This window comes from Diadema setosum, chromosome 13, assembly GCF_964275005.1.
Source record: "Diadema setosum chromosome 13, eeDiaSeto1, whole genome shotgun sequence".
NCBI lineage: Eukaryota > Metazoa > Echinodermata > Echinoidea > Diadematoida > Diadematidae > Diadema > Diadema setosum.
In genome coordinates this window covers 1103334-1120471 of record NC_092697.1, presented here as the reverse complement: position 1 = coordinate 1120471, position 17138 = coordinate 1103334, and the positions used below count along the sequence as shown (strand labels likewise).

The 17138-nt window shown below is 41.3% G+C and overlaps 1 protein-coding gene and 1 long non-coding RNA gene across 2 annotated transcripts in view; one reads left to right on the top strand and one right to left on the bottom strand.

Moving 5' to 3' along the window:
- The window catches only part of LOC140236811 (lipoamide acyltransferase component of branched-chain alpha-keto acid dehydrogenase complex, mitochondrial-like), a 36609-nt gene that overhangs the window by 2909 nt on the left and 16562 nt on the right, over nt 1-17138 (top strand). Inside the window, exon 2 of the mRNA XM_072316744.1 lies at nt 10824-10995. Coding sequence (XP_072172845.1) covers nt 10824-10995 — 172 coding nt within the window. The remainder of the gene's footprint in view (nt 1-10823; nt 10996-17138) is intronic.
- LOC140237114 (uncharacterized) lies at nt 642-6049 on the bottom strand. Its single transcript, XR_011901818.1, has 4 exons — nt 5904-6049; nt 2231-2498; nt 1690-1913; nt 642-1164 (listed from the first exon to the last, which is right to left on the bottom strand). It is a non-coding gene; the product is annotated as an uncharacterized lncRNA (long non-coding RNA).

Here is a 17138-nt window from a genome sequence, read left to right as displayed (position 1 = left end):
CGGCACAAGCTTCCTTGCGAGACCTATGCTATCGACTCCTCTTTATCGTTAGCGTACACGGCGCACGGCACAAGCTTCCTTGAGAGACCTATGCTATCGACTCCTCTTTATCGTTAGCGCTTACGCTTTGACCCATTTCCATGAGTCCGAAGAAGTCCAATCCACTGCTGATGATGACAGCTTTAATATTTTTTTCTCTGAAGTCAAACAAAGAAGCATGCACCCTGGCATTCAAATTCTACGGACTGTCTGACACGCAGAGAAGACAATGAAGGCAACATTACCTAGCAACACCTACGCGCTTTACCGTTGACGACAGCTCAATTTCGGCAGTCTTTGTATCAATGCTAATGGTGATCGGCACTCTCATCTAAAAGCGCTGCAGCAACTACCGGGTCTAGGCACCTTTAAAATAAGAAAGTACACAAGGGTAGAAACAGTCAATTATGATTATACATTCAAAAGTTATTTTTCAGCAGCTGGGTGTGAGAAGTCAAAGTATCATACAAATATCACATTATTTCCAGTTGCAAAACTGTAGGTTTATGTAAACAAATCAATGAAGAAAATGTACTCTTACTGAACCTCAGTCAACAAATAAGACATAAGAATGCACATTTGCTCACTTTGCTGTTACGATTGAAAAGTAGCTTTTTATTGCTTCATGAGCAGCATCTTGACTGTACGTAGGTATGGCTTATTGCCAGTCACATGATTTAAAACTATAACAATATCACCTGCAAAGAATTAGTTGGATAATTAAATACAGTGTACATATATTTAGTGCATGTTTGATGTACATGATCATTTGTAGCTTTGTATAGTTAATGCAAATTTGGACTTAAGTGACACCAGGAGCACTGGACAACAGAACAAAACAGCATCAAAAAAAAAAAAAAAAAAAAAATTATCTAGCAACCAACAGTCCTGACATGAGAGCATACATGCACACTTCACATGCTTTGAAAACTGTCCTTGTACTTCTACTGTCCAAGACTATCCAGCAGTAAGCTTTGGTGCAACTTCTGGATGAGGCTTCGCAGGAACTAGGTCTTGATATAGCTTGGTTAGTGTGCCCTTTGTCGTTGTGGAGCCTTGAGATGTCCTTCTTTTGCAACCGTGAGCCGTGAGAATTTTCTTGGGGAAGATCACTCCTGCAACGAACTGAGAATTTATTCATACGCTATTATTTTTTTTAAAATAATAATAACATGTAGTACGTGTTAAACTCTACTTCAAATACTCAACACACAAAATTCTTGCACAGAATAGCTACCTTGCAAAAAACATAAGAAGAATGGGATTAGATTGATGTGGTACACCTAGCCATCATTTCATCACTCTAATGTGCTGGAGAGATACTGTTTAAAATACAGTGTACTTTTACAATCATTTTAACCCCTAAGTGCCACATACAGGTGAAGCCATTATGTTCAACATTCCATATCATGTATTGTGCACAAATTGCCTAGAGTAATTTGATGTTTTTTCAAAAATTGATCACATTCTATTTTAAGCAGGTTGCCAATATTTTAGGATGCTGCATAGCATGCTGCTGGTACAATGTATTTGAGAATGTTGCACAAGAATTTGGGTATGCTGCAGTGTAATGCTCAAATTCCTCATGAACCACACTAATAATGGGTTGAAAAAAAGAAAGAAACAAAGTAAGAAAGAGGAGTATCTTACCCTTGATGACATGGAAAAGCGGGAGAAAGTATGACATCAGTAGATGGACTTCTCTGCACCAGAATTCAGCCAGGAGGATGCCATACACGTATCAGCACTGCATGTACTTGTACCCATGAAAGGAGCTAGCTAGGGGACAGCCTGATCGATGGTCGTGGGTGGACTTCAAGTCTTCTATGGAGAAACCTTCTCGTGTCAGCCACTGGCACAATCAATCATTGATTCTGATGAGGAAAAAAAATAACACAACATAACGATAATAGTGATGATTGAGAGAAGTGAAATAAGGTTAGGCAGAAAAATCACACAGGAAAATTATGTAACATACAAAATACAGCATTGGATGATTTAAAGTTTGGTGCTTGTGCTAGCTCCCAAATGACTGCTGGAATAAAAGACTCCCAAATATTCTACAATGTCGCATAGCATGCTGCTGGTTTTTGAGGATGTTGCACAAGAATTTGGGTATGTTACAGCGATACGCTCAAATTCCTAATGAACCATACTGGGTTGAAATAAAGAAACAAAGAAAAAGGAATACCTTCTCCTTGATGACATGGTCAAACGGGAAAAAACATGACATCAGATGATCCACTTCTTTGCACCAGAATTCAGCCAGGAGGATGCCATGTACACATATTGATGTAAATCAGCGCTGCATGTGTATCATGTACTTGTTCCCATGAAAGGAGCAAGCTAGTGGACAGCACGATCAATGGTCATGGATGGACCTCAAGTCTTCTATGGACTGCAAGTCTTCTATGGAAACACCTTCTCACATCAGCCACTTGCACAGTCAATCTTTGATTCTGATGAGGAAAAAAAAAAACACGACATAACAATAATACACCTATTAATGATTGAGAGAAGAAAAATAAGGTTAGCCAGAAAAATCACACAACAATCCGTTAGGTGAATGATATACTGGTATAACATACAAATTACAAAATACAGCATCCTTTGCCATTGGGAGATTTCAAGATCAGTGCTAGTGCTAGCTCCCAAATGACTGACTTAAACTGAGCTCCAACACCGACGGTCGGATTAACTAAGCGATACTTATCAAAGTTATTGATCCCCAGCAATAGGTGTTGGAAATCGCAGCATCGCAAGGTCCGTGAGAATCGCACGACGAAAAGTGATGGCGCATGATTACACTCGAATATTAAAAGATGCAGGACTGCTTAGTTTTTAGACACAAAGTGAGGAAGACAGACTAAAATGCCCCAAATTTCAACCATTCTTCAAAACACAACTTAATATTTAATTTTATGCTTCCAGGCTCAGATTTATGAAGCCACATGCTCGTGTAGGGCCTACGTTTCGTGGCGTGGGTGACCATTGCATTAGCATAGAATGTACATGCTACAGGCCTAACTCTTACACTACGAAATGGCGGAGCTAGGTTCAGCAGACGACATTCTTTGATTTCAACACCAAGCCCAGCACTTGACCGAAAGATTGGTCTGTATCTCGTCGACGGGGATATGTTCCACAGAGCAGAGACTGCATCTGGCTTTACGGATCCCCTCCTATAGACATAGTCCGGAGGTAGAGAGCCATAAGTAACGTCAAAAAAAAAAAAAAAAAGACTCCTCCTTCGGACAGACGAATCTTTCACAAGTTTGCCCAGCACCAGCAACCAGAAATTTATGACATATTTTTGAGGTCATCCTACCAGCACCTACGGACTTCAAGTTCACTTCAGTTTTATCGCCAGTGCCAGTGGCTGCCAGCGCTTAAGTTAGTGCTGAGACACAATCAAAGAGTATAGAAGCTAAGAGGGCGTACTCTCACGACTTCGCACGCAAACGGGTGTAGTACGGCATGGAGCGGGAGCCCAACATGGAGCCCAATGGCAGCCAATTTAGTAATAATACCGCAAGCTTCTTAAACACGTGAGCCTATGGAGCAAACCCTACCTTCCTTTCATTTTCTTCATTTTAAAAGGAAGCACACAGCGGTAGAATTGCATTTCAGACCTCAAAATATCACAAAAAGTATATTTTCTGTCAATATGTAAAAAAAAAAATTGAAGTAATGTAATTACTTTTTTATCAGTAGTCCCTCAGCAAGTTTGTGTTTGAGCTGACAAACGCCACCTATCTCTTTCTCTCTCCCTCCCGAAACATACAGTGCACTCCCGTTATAACGAAATGCTCGGGACCGGCAGTTTTCTTTCGTTATAACGAAATTTCGTTATAACCGAACAAATACAATATATAACGAAAACAAGAAAACCACGTGTATATATCATATTCTGTTTGCTGAATACTCATCATACACTGATGGAAAGCTATGTGAAATGTGATGGGATAACTGTATCACAATAATAAACGCAAGTTCCCCTCAGAAACTGTGCATGACACAAAGAGCGAACACACAGTGGTGTGAAGCGTTCATCCATGCAGAGAAGCTATAAATGCTTGTTCCGCTACAAATTTTCGAAAGCAATTCGCATTTCGTTATAACGGAGCACATTTCTTTTGTTTTTCTTTGTCTATGGCGCTCGGAAAAGACTTCGTTATAACGGAAATTTTGCTATAACCGTGTTCGTTATAAGCGAATTTTTTACCATAGACTTTTATGGTGATTATTTTGGGACCAGAAGATTTACTTCGTTATAACGAAATTTCGTTATACCCGTGTTCGTTATAACGGGAGTGCACTGTAGTGTAGTTTGGTCTACCTACTTCAGCTCAAACTTTGTGGGCCTGCAGATTGCGATTGGAAAGTAAATAACATTTTTTTCAAATACATTTCATGGTTAGACAGGAATGATACTTCTTTACGACAAAACAAGATTCTAAGTACATACATGTACATCGGTACATATCGTACATATCTTCCCCTGTATGCCCCCTAAAAAGGGGAAAAATGAAAGGGAGACAGAAATACGAGGACCCAGTGATACGGCACTGATATCATGATCGCGAAATATACAGTACGCCCTCTAATCAATCTATCGGTCTGTTGCTTTCAATGGCGGAATGGCGTCCGTATTTCGCCCATGAGCGTACTAGTTCGCAGGAGTAAGCCCTTGTGTCTTAGCGTAGCTTCTACTGATACTCTTGATTCACTGGAGCAGTTACCACTAGAAGTCCTAACAGAGTTAGCAGAAAATAGTGTTGTTGATGTAGCTTGCACCGAACCTGATATCACCACCCAATATGAGGTAGGCCTATGCCTACTAACATTGTTAGGGATTACGCCTAACTGTTAGAACTACCGACTACCGTCTTGTTAGCCCGACCAGACGCTGTTAGAGTACGCTGTGCAAATAAATTATAGCCTGTCGCTACTAGTAGGGTTGGGGGTACCACGTATCGCCACCCTAAGGATCTGTAGCTCGTTTATTCTAAAAATATAACACAAATCCGCCTAATTCTTACCTCAAATATGCCATAAATACTGCAGTTTTGAATGTCGTGACCGTCTCATTGATTATGAATCTCCGTTTTAAAATAGCGCAATTTTAGCGCGTGCGTTTCATTTTCTTCGTGCAGCTAAATTAAGGGAACCTTGCGATCGGCACCCCCTAACCTCCATAGGTATACACGTGAATTTCACAGCATAGGTAATACACGTGAATTTCACAGGCCATAGGTATACACGTGAATTTCACAGCCATGCGTCGTTACTGAGCGGATGTGTAATTTCTAGCTTGGTTTGTTTGAGTTTGATTTTCGTTTCCTCGATTTCATTGTTTTTATAGCTCATGACACTTAATCCCGCGCGTACCTTTTCGTTCTATACGCAAACAGCCATGATACGCAGGGTGCCAATGGGAAGGTGCCCTGCCGATAGGTGGTGCCCCAACCATACTACCACTATAACAGGGTTAGATCTACACTGTCTACAGCGACTGGGTTGTGTATAGAATCTAGTTACCGTAGATAACTTGTAGAATTTACGTGACACAGTAACACTAACAGTTCAGTACAATACAGTAGCTGAGTTAGAACAACTCATTCCAAACTCTTGAGCTCTCATGTCATACTCTCACACTCACTGACTCAGTCACACTTTCAGATACAGAACAGTCTACTGGACTGGTTATCCCCACTTGATACGATCATGCGAAATTTGCACAGCAGGGGCAGGGCCGCTGCCGGCCCCGGGTCGGTCGGGACAATTCAATGCAAATCTCGCTGGTAATTATTTTAGCTAAGATTAGGTCTACTAATAATGTATTAAAAGTTACGTTGACCAACCTTCCTCGAAGAATCCCAAAGGAGCAGTTCCTCTTTTTCTTAGGGGCCGTTTGCTAGCCATTTCTGAAAATATCAGATGGTTCGTACGTCGAGATGTTTGACTCCGGTCAGAGATCATCACGAAAGAGCGTTTGAAATGATGAACATCAATCGTAGCCGTGTGTGTGGTTTTTGAGCGCGGTCGCGGACTAACGGTTCAATCGCGGACACGTAAGGTTCAATCAGCGACAACAACAACACGCACATGACCTCTTACGTTACATTATTATCAAGAAAACTTGTAATCATTAAATTTTTGGTTTTGAATATAAAATATATGTTTACAACTTTTTGTATTGCAAATTAATCTTTTTTCAATGTGTCAATATTTTTTGTGCTCCATATATTTTGAAATATATTTTTGTTGTGATCTTTGGTACGAACGAGCCTCATATCAACAACCCGGATCTCCCATTCATCGTACACAATTACACGCCGATTGCATTCATATAGTTTTCTATTGTTGTGTGTACATGTCAAAGCTACGGGGAACGAACGGGCGGCAATGAGTTACTACCTTTTTTTATTTTTTCACGAGTATGTAATCTCATTTAAGGTTTTTTACGTGCTTTATTCCGTAGTGAATAGATGTTGCATTTTAGGAATGCTGTAAATCAACCAAGTGAAGCAGCTTTTTGTTTGCAATGGTAAGACTACTGTTTGTTTACATAATCCTGTTGAAGCCAAACGGGTGCGGGTGGTTGCGTTAGATGAATGTCCGTCATGACTTGCATTGGCATTGCGGCCATCAAATTAAGAGTTTTCATATTGATTTTTGTGATCGACATCATTCAATAATCATAGTGCACATGGTTTAAACTTTGGTAAAACAAAAAGTTAACCATGGTTTAATAACCACTGTTCTTATGCTATCATACCCAGGTTCCATGGTTAGAAATTCTAGAATATCATGGTTTTTCTGCACTCTATATCTGATCAGCATGGAAACCACGGTTGAAACCATTGTTAAAATAACCACTTTTTCAACCGTGGGTAAACAAAAGTTAAACCACGGTTTTATAACCACTGTTCTTATGAGCTATCATACAACCATGGTGAAAATCATGGCTTTTTAACCGCCTCTTCACTATCATGAAACCACGGTTCGTAGAACCAATCAATGTTTCATAACCATCCTTTGCACATCACACTATGATAAAACCATGGTTCAAATCCTGGTGTAGCTATGACCATCGTTTTCCTTGCTAAAATGGAATTTGAACGATTGTTTAAAACCGTTGTTTTCACACTTTTGTTAAACCACTGTTAAAGTCATGGTTATATAGCCTAACCATCATTTTTTTTTTTAATAACTATGATAAAACCATGGTTAATATAATCATGGTTAATAGCCATCGTTTTCAACCTTTGTAAAACGAAAGTTTTTTTTTTATAACTAGTGTTTTTGTGCTATCATAAAACCACGGTTAAAATCATGGTTTTATAACTATTGTTTTTACACTATCATAAAACCATAATGAAATCATGGCTTTATAACGATGGTTTTCAACCTTAGTAGAACGAGAGTTACACCATGGTTTCCTAACCATTGTTTTTATACTATTGTGAAACCATGGTTACAACCATTGTTATAATATTAATGTTATTTTTACCAAAGTAGAACGATAGTCGTCTTGTGGTTTTCTCACCATTGTTTTTTTAATTTCTTAAAACTGTGGTATAACGATGATTTTTTAACCATGGTTTTAAAACACTTTCATTAAACCACTGTTAGAGCCATGGTTATATAACCATCATTTTTTAACTATGATAAAACCATGGTTAATATCATGGTTAATACCCATCATTTTTAACCTTCGTAAAACGAAAGTTTAACCATGGTATTATAACTAGTGTTTTTGTGCTATCATAATACCATGGTTAAAATCATGGTTTTATTATTATCTTTTTTACACTATCATAAAACCATGATGAAATCATGGTTTAATAACGATGGTTTTCAACCTTAGTAGAACGAGAGTTACACCATGGTTTCCTAACCATTTTTTTTATACTATTGTGAAACCATGGTTACAACCATTGTTATATTATTATGTTATTTTTACCAAAGTAGAACGATAGTCTTGTTGTGGTTTTCTCACCATTGTTTTTTTAATTTCTTAAAACTGTGGTATAACGATGATTTTTTAACCATGGTTTTAAAACACTTTCATTAAACCACTGTTAGAGCCATGGTTATATAACCATCATTTTTTGACTATGATAAAACCATGGTTAATATCATGGTTAATACCCATCATTTTTAACCTTTGTAAAACGAAAGTTTAACCATGGTATTATAACTAGTGTTTTTGTGCTATCATAATACCATGGTTAAAATCATGGTTTTGTACTATCTTTTTTACACTATCATAAAACCATGATGAAATCATGGTTTAATAACGATGGTTTTCAACCTTGGTAGAACGAGAGTTACACCATGGTTTCCTAACCATTGTTTTTATACTATTGTGAAACCATGGTTACAACCATTGTTATATTATTATGTTATTTTTACCAAAGTAGAACGATGGTTTTGTCGTGGTTTTCTCACCATTGTTTTTTTAATTTCTTAAAACTGTGGTATAACAATGATTTTTTCACCATGGTTTTAAAACCGTCGTAAAATGAAAGTTTTATCATGTTATCATAACTATGGTATTTTAACAATGGTATTACCACACTTTCGCCACACATTTACCATGGATATGAATTGAAAATCATGGACTACCATCGATCCATTGTAAAACCGTCCATAACCATGGTTATACCATAGTTACGGTTGTAAAACCATGGTTTTTTTTTATAAGGGATATTCTTGCGGTCGGCTACACGTCACTTCCGGTTGACTGGAGTGAAAACAAACAGCTGCATGCGCTAAGCCTGCAAATGCGCATACTGCATGCTGTGCATGTGTGACGCGACGCGTATAACTTATGTGCAACTCTACGCAGACATGGGGACTGTTTTTCATTATTCATTTTGTCATTCGTGCCATCATTCACGAGATACATGCATCATGTCTTGCCAGCAATATTCTAATAATCTGGATCCTGTCGATCGATCGGTCCCGGTATTTTGCCAAGTTGAAGGCAGTCGGACTGGACCTGTGCCCGTATGAAATCGCCTGGCCAACGACCCGACGAAATGGCCAGATGTGCAGTAGAACCTCTTTGAGTAGGCCCTACCCCGATATCTACGCATACTTAGTACCTCATAGAAACTTCAGGTAGGTCTATAGGCCTAATGTTAGTACTGTAGTAGGTTAGGGTAGGGCCTAATTTAGGGTAGGCTTAGGGCCTAATCCTGCTGCCCGCACAGCTACAGTAGTACAGCTTGCGCTAACGCTATGCTCGCGGGGCGCCCCGGCAGAAAACACGTACAGCGTTACCACTCCAGGCTCACGCGACTGTTTGTTTTCACTCCACCGCTATCCATGACCCCGTGACACGCAAAATACCCGGATGTCCGACCATGAGAATAGAGGGGTCTGGTCTAGACCGACCTAGAGCATTCTTATTTTTGGTTTGGTTTATAATTATAAAGAAGGAAGCTTAATTCAACCTTTGTTTTTCTGTTTTTGCATTTGTGAACACCTGCTAATGCCAATAAATGGCAGTGCCATTAATTTAGTACCTCCGCCAAGGAAGGATAGGAGCCAGGAGGTTTATGTCTTCATCAGCAATGGTTTGTTTGTTTTTCTGTCTTTTTGCAAAATAACTCAAAAAGCTGGCATGGTTGGGCAAATCGTGATATCGGTCCCCTCTCGTTCTGCGTGTGCGTCTCCACTATGTGCAAAGTCTATGGAGATTGAAAGAAGTCCCTGGCTATGACGAAATGAATGGCAGTGAATGGAGTGGTGGACTATTTCGCGATAATGCCAAAAAGTTGTAAACAGATTTTAGCCAATCATGCCGATAGTGCCAATAAACTTGGGAGTTATTTTGCACACAGACAGAAAAACAAAAAACAAATGCCGATGGAAACATAACCTCCTTCCATGCCATGGGGCAGAGGAAATAATCTGAGGACAGACTTTTCTAATTCTATTTCGCATCTGCAATGTAGACCATCTAGTTCAAGTTGACTTAAGAATAGAGTCAAATGAAAAAAGAAAAAGAGAAAATGTGATAGAAAGATTCATCAGAATGGGAGGTCGTGGAAGAACAAGTTACCTGATCAGAAATTGATGTAAGGTTTTGTTTTTCTTTTCTTTTTTTCACAAGACAGCGATATTGTTGCGAACACATTATGTTCATATTGAATGAGTCATGAGGTGATGGGATGACATCATGGGATGACATCATTACCATCATACAGATGCCTCACAATCCTCCTTCATGAAAATTATGAAAATCATGTCTTTGGTTGATAATGCAGTGCCAAGTACAGCTTGTGTCTCCTTTAAAATGTACCAGTGGTTGCAGAAAATTTACAGCACTCCAATAATTTTATGTGAAGGACACAGTCTTTCTAATTTCACAGAAGAAAGGAAATGAATTGAAGATGTGTGTGCACATCAGGAGGAGACTTGTGAGACAGTGACATCATTTGTGACATCATCATCTCATCTCATTTACGTACAGTATTTGGTTGCGGCCAACATCAGTGTCTTGTGAAAACACACAAAATTTCAAAATTCTTTGCCTCGCTTATTCCATGTGTGATTTTATTTAAATCTGTAGCATTCTGTTCTCTTGATTTCTATCAAAATCAACTAAGTATAGAATGGTACTAGTTACTCTATCCTGTCCATCTGATGTGACTTCTGGCTTGCCCAGATAAACGGACAATGCAATGCTGAGGCATGCAGCTGTGTAGTATGTTCAGTACATTTCCAATTGAGGATGATCTTATTCATTTATGTTTCCGACATCACAGAAATCGCTGAGGTGCCGGGCATCATCTGTTTACCTGAGCCGCCAGTGCCATAGGGGGCAGAACAGTGGAACCAATGTTGGCCCAAGTGTGCATCTCAAGGGCAGTCTGTCTACAAGACCCCTGAAGCTTCATTCTCACTTGAATGGTGTTCGCCTTGTTTCAACATCACCTAGTGAGTAAAGTATACTATTACGTTCTTGCAAGTATTACTTGCATATCATTTCATTTTACTAATTTATGTATAGATTTTATGTATTTATAAAAGTACTATATGTATTTATCAGACATTTACATAGTTTCTGTATATCCATCTATATCCATCTGTTTGTTCATTTTATTTATTTCAGATTTTGTGGATGTGCATATAATTTTGTGGAGAATTTTTTTTAGAGCCATTGTGGCCCAATGGATAAGACTACAGACCCTCAGTCATGAGGTCCCTGGTTCAAGTTCTCTGGAAGCAGTGGTTTTGCCTCTTAGGAAGGGCATTTAATCCTCATTGAATAGTCCTTTGGAGGGGGCATAAGCCATCAGTCCCAAAGCAGCTTGCTGATAAGCAGTAAAGATCTTCCCTAGTGGCCATGTAAAACAAGTTCAAACCCACATTTCTACATTGAAGGCTTTAGTACCACCCCTCCCATTGTCCTTTAAAGTCACTTCTTTTGTTATGCCTCCGCCACGAAGTGGTGCCGGAGGCATTATGTTTTCGAAAGGCCAAGACTTCACCGGTGTCAACGGGAGGGTTTTTCACCCTCTTGTTGACGGGAAAGGCGTAACCCTGTACTGCGGTACAGGAGTAGACAGGTTAACTCTTACTTCTTCTATTCCTTTCACTCTCTTATTTTGTCTTCTTTTTCTGTCCGGGTTCTAACTCGTTTCTGTTCAGTTATTTATTGGATAAGTACTTTGAACGTTGCGTTCAACGATATTAAGTAGGAATTAAATTAAAATACGTTGAATAGAGATGCACAAATTTCTACGTAATGAATGCAATCTATTGTGACATCTTAACATTGATCTCCTCAATTAGAAATAAACGCTGATTAGCAGGCGCCCTGTATTGCTTACGCTCATGACATCACACACATAATAAGTTGCTCCTCATCTGGTACGGTACGTATAACGTAGTACAAACTTTGTTCTTAGCAATAATTTTAAGTGTGGCAGTACAAGGCATACATCTGTCTACTGATATTATTAAACATTTTGTAAGAAATACAAGCTGTGAAGTGTAATACAAAATCAAATGTATTATACTGTACAAGTATAAAATCGTCACTGAGTAAAGTTTATACGGTGCCAAATGAAAATGTTATTCCTTTGACTTTTATCCTCCTCTCTATTATTTTCTATCTTTGCTTGGTTAATTATCTGCTTGGTTAATTATGGGCGGATGAGCTGCCAGGCAGCCAACGGCCATAGTGAAAGAGACCAAGTCGGATTCAACGACCAATAGTTGTTAGACTCTTCAGGGCGCGCCACTCCATATTCTGTGGACAGCGGTCGAAAGTTACAGCTATAATCCATATATCAGGGGAGGCAGGCCTCTTCAGCCCAGTTAAGCAACCTGCATACGAGAAGGACACTTCGATGTAAAACCTACGACTCAAGAACCTCGCTGCTACGTCCTAGCTTGCTTGGCTACAGCACACGAACCTTGGGTGTAAAGAGTGGGGTCAGTACTGCGCACACTGCACTCCACTTAAAAGCTCCTTTGCGCAGGCCCGAGGACATGTCCACGTCCTCCTCCCCCTTAAAGTCCTGCAGCGATGGGAAAGGGGCGAAAACGGCAGGTGAAAGATGTCACTGGCAGCCGCAGCTCCAATCCTACATGCAGGCGGTTCAGGATATTGGTCGCTTAATGCTGACCTGGAGACGACAGCATCATTCGGCAGCACCTTGAACGACCAAGCAGCCCTTTTTAGGGATAGCACTGCTTGCTCCGCATGGAGAGGGGCCTAGAAAAGGTGGCCTAACCAAAGCTCGTCTCCTCTGACCTAGTTGGTTAACCGCGGCCAACGGGCATCTTCCAAGCGGTCGAACAAAACAGAACAAAAAGGTCACACCTCCTTCAAAAGGTGTACACAAACTGAAGTTAGCATGTTGGAACGTTAGAACAATGTTGGACACGGACGGCCACAGACCTGAACGGCGGTCCGCCCTCATCGCTCATGAGCTCTCCAGACTTGACATAGACATAGCTGCTCTCAGCGAAGTCCGCCTTGCAGATGAAGGTAATCTCCAAGAACATGGTGCGGGCTACACACTCTACTGGTCTGGGAAACCTCGGTGTGAACGACGTCTATCAGGAGTTGGTTTTATGATCAAGAATTGCATCGCCTCCAGGCTCGAAAACCTTCCTACAGGCCACTCTGACCGGATTATGTCCATGCGTCTCTCCCTTCGCAACGGTCAATATATCACTCTGTTCAGTGTCTATGCCCCAACCCTTCAGGCGGAACCAGCCGAAAAGGATAAGTTCTACACTGATTTGCGCACCTTCTCCCAACAAGTTCGGGAAGACGACAAGGTTGTCATCCTTGGTGACTTCAACGCTCGCGTTGGGAAAGACTCAGAAACCTGGTCAGGAATCCTTGGTAAACATGGCGTCGGAAAGTGCAACGACAACGGACGCCTCCTGCTGGAGTTCTGCACAGAACAACAACTAGTCATCACAAACACCCTTTTCCAGCAGAGGGACAGTTTAAAGACTACCTGGATGCACCCCCGGTCCAAGCACTGGCATCTATTGGACTACATTCTGGTTCGCAGGAGAGACCAACGTGACGTGTTTCACACCAGAGTTATGCCCAGTGCTGAATGCCACACTGATCATCGGCTTGTTCGCTGCAAGTTAAACCTTCATTTCAAGCCTAAGCTGAAATGCAGAGGGGCCCATCAGAAGAAATTCAATGTTGCTTACCTGCAGTCAGCTGAAGTGAGATGTAATTTTCAGACGAATCTCCAAACAAGGCTTGAAGATGAAAACCAATTCAAGGACATTTCTCCTGAAGTCTTTTGGGCTAGGATGAAATCAGCCATACAACAATCCTCCAAAGAGGTATTGGGACTCTCCTCCAGGAAGAACAAGGATTGGTTTGACGAAAGCAATCAGGAGATCAAAAAGCTACTTGCTAAGAAGCGATCTGCCCACCAGGCTCATCTCACGAATCCATCCTGTCCAGCGAAAAAAAGTGCCTTCCGTCTTGCATGCAGTCACCTCCAGCGCAAACTTCGAGAGATCAAGAATGAGTGGTGGACAAACCTTGCCAAACAAACTCAACTTTGTGCCGACACTGGCGACCTGAAGGGTTTTTATGAGGCACTGAAGAGTGTCTATGGTCCCTCACACAAAGTTCAAAGTCCTCTTCGTAGCGCAGACGGCGAAGTTCTCCTCAACGACAAGACCTCCATCCTCACCCGATGGTCAGAGCACCTTCAGTCGCTCTTCAGTGCCAACCGCATAGTACAAGAATCTGCCCTGCTCCAGATTCCCCAACAGCTCTTTAAACCTGAGCTGGATGAACTCCCTACCCTCGAGGAGACACTTAAAGCGATTGAACAAATGAAAATCGGCAAAGCAGCAGGTGTGGATGGAATTCCCCCAGAGGTATGGAAGACTGGTGGAAAAGCCCTACACATCAAGCTTCACGAGTTCTTCACGCTTTGCTGGAACCAAGGCCAACTACCTCAAGATCTTCGGGATGCAATTATCATCACCCTGTACAAAAACAGAGGAGAGAAATCAGAGTGCACCAACTACAGAGGAATCACGCTGCTTTCCATTGCGGGAAAAATCCTTGCTCGAATTCTTCTCAATAGACTAACGCCTAGTGTCGCAGAAAGTGTTCTCCCAGAATCTCAGTGTGGTTTTCGCGCAAACAGAGGAACTGTTGACATGGTCTTTGCCCTCAGACAGCTTCAGGAAAAGTGCAAGGAACAAAACAAGGGACTTTACATTACCTTTGTTGACCTAACCAAAGCCTTTGACACAGTGAGTAGGAAAGGACTCTGGCAAATTCTGGAGCGCCTTGGTTGTCCCCCGAAGTTCCTCAATATGATCATCCAACTGCATGAAAACCAGCAAGGCCGGGTTAGGTATAACAGTGATTTCTCCGAACCCTTCCCAATTGACAACGGTGTAAAGCAAGGTTGTGTTCTTGCACCGACCCTGTTTACCATCTTCTTCAGTATGATGCTCAAACAAGCCATGGAAGAGTTCAATAACGAAGATGCTGTTTACATCCGGTACCGCACAGATGGCAGTCTATTTAATCTGAGACGTCTGCAAGCTCACACCAAGACGCATGAGCTACTCGTCCGTGAGCTACTCTTCGCAGATGATGCCGCTCTTGTTGCTCATTCAGAGTCTGCTCTCCAGCGCTTAACGTCCTGCTTCGCAGTTACTGCTAAAGCATTTGGCCTTGAAGTAAGCCTGAAGAAAACCGAGGTTCTTCATCAGCCGGCTCCTCGACAGGATTACCAGTCCCCCCACATCACCATAGGGCAAACAGAACTCAAAACAGTTGATCAATTTACTTATCTCGGCAGCACCATCACATCAAACGCAAGAGTCGACAAAGAAATTGACAACAGACTTGCTAAGGCAAGCAGCGCCTTTGGTAGACTGCACGACAGAGTCTGGAAAAACAACCACCTGAAAAAGCAGACAAAGATCAGCGTGTACAGAGCCGTTGTCTTACCAACTCTCCTGTACGGATCCGAGTCATGGGCCCTCTACCGGCATCACCTACGCCTTCTTGAGCGCTTCCACCAGCGATGTCTCCGCTTCATCCTAAACATCCACTGGAATGACTTTATCACCAACATCAAAGTTCTTGAGCTGGCAGAGACTACTAGCATCGAAGCCACACTGATGAAAACTCAACTGCGCTGGGCTGGTCATGTCTCGAGAATGGACGACCATCGCCTTCCGAAGGTCATGCTGTACGGTGAGCTCTCTTCTGGACACCGAGACAGAGGTGGACCCAGGAAGAGATACAAGGACTGCTTGAAAAAAACCTTGAGCACCTGCAACATCGATCACCGACGGTGGGCTGCTATCGCCTCTGATCGCACATCTTGGCGCCTTACTGTTCGACGAGCAACAGCCGCCTTCGAGGATGATCGCAGGGCCCGACTCAACAGAAAAAGACAACAGAGGAAAAACCCAACACCCAACATCAACCAACCGACTTTCCCGTGCAACCGCTGCAACCGTGCCTGCCTGTCCCGCATTGGACTCATCAGTCACTTTCGAGCCTGCAGCAGACGTGGACTTCCTTAAATCTTCGTTCGCGAAGCAAAGCCATACTACTACTACTATACTATGTTTTCGGGTTGTCCGTCCGTCCGCTTTCGTTTACGCGATAACTTGAGTAATGTTTACTGGAATTTTACCAAACTTGGTCCAAGTATGAAGTATGATGGGGCAATGATTTTATTAGATTTTAGGTGAAATCGGCTAAAGGTTAAAGGTCAAAGGTCAAGGTCAAATCATGAAATTGTATCCGTTTACGCGATAACTCAAGACTGGATGGAGAAAATTTCACCAAACTTTGATGGAGGATGATGTATGATGGGACAATTACTTGATTAGTTTTTCAGTGAAATCGGACAGAGGTCAAAGGTCAAAGATCAAGGTCAAATCCTAAAATTTATCTGTTTACGTGATAACTCAAAACTGGATGAAGCAGCTTTCACCAAACTCGGTCCAAGGATGATGTATCATGGGGCAATTAGTTGAGTAGATTTTAGTGACATTGGCAAGAGGTCAAAGGTCAAAAGGTCAAGGTCAAATGCTAAAAATGTTGCTATTTCCCCCATATCTATGCAATGCCAGTAGTTATTTTCTTGAAACTTAGTGTAGACATGTACTACTGCGTAAAGATTCTCCAGAGAGAGTTTCATGTCATAAGGTCAAAAGTTAGGTGAAAATGTTGCAATATCACTTTTCTTGCAAATGGTTCAATGTACCTTCATGGAACTTGGTACATATGCATGTACTGACTGGCAGGGATTATCTAGGGAATTTAGGGGTCATGGGTCAATAGTCAGGGGTCAAAGGTCAAGATCAACTCCTAAAAATGTTACTATTTCCCTCATATACTAGTATATGCAATGATTCCATTATTAGTTTTAAAATTTGATATATGTACATGTATTGGAGATTCTCTTGGAAATTTCTAGCCAGAAGGTCAAAGGTCAAAGGTTAAGGGTCAAAGGTCGGGTTTGAATGAAAAAAAAATATATATATGTACTGTAATTACACTCTTTCTTCATACCTTGAAAATTATACTCAATGCATAAACTTAT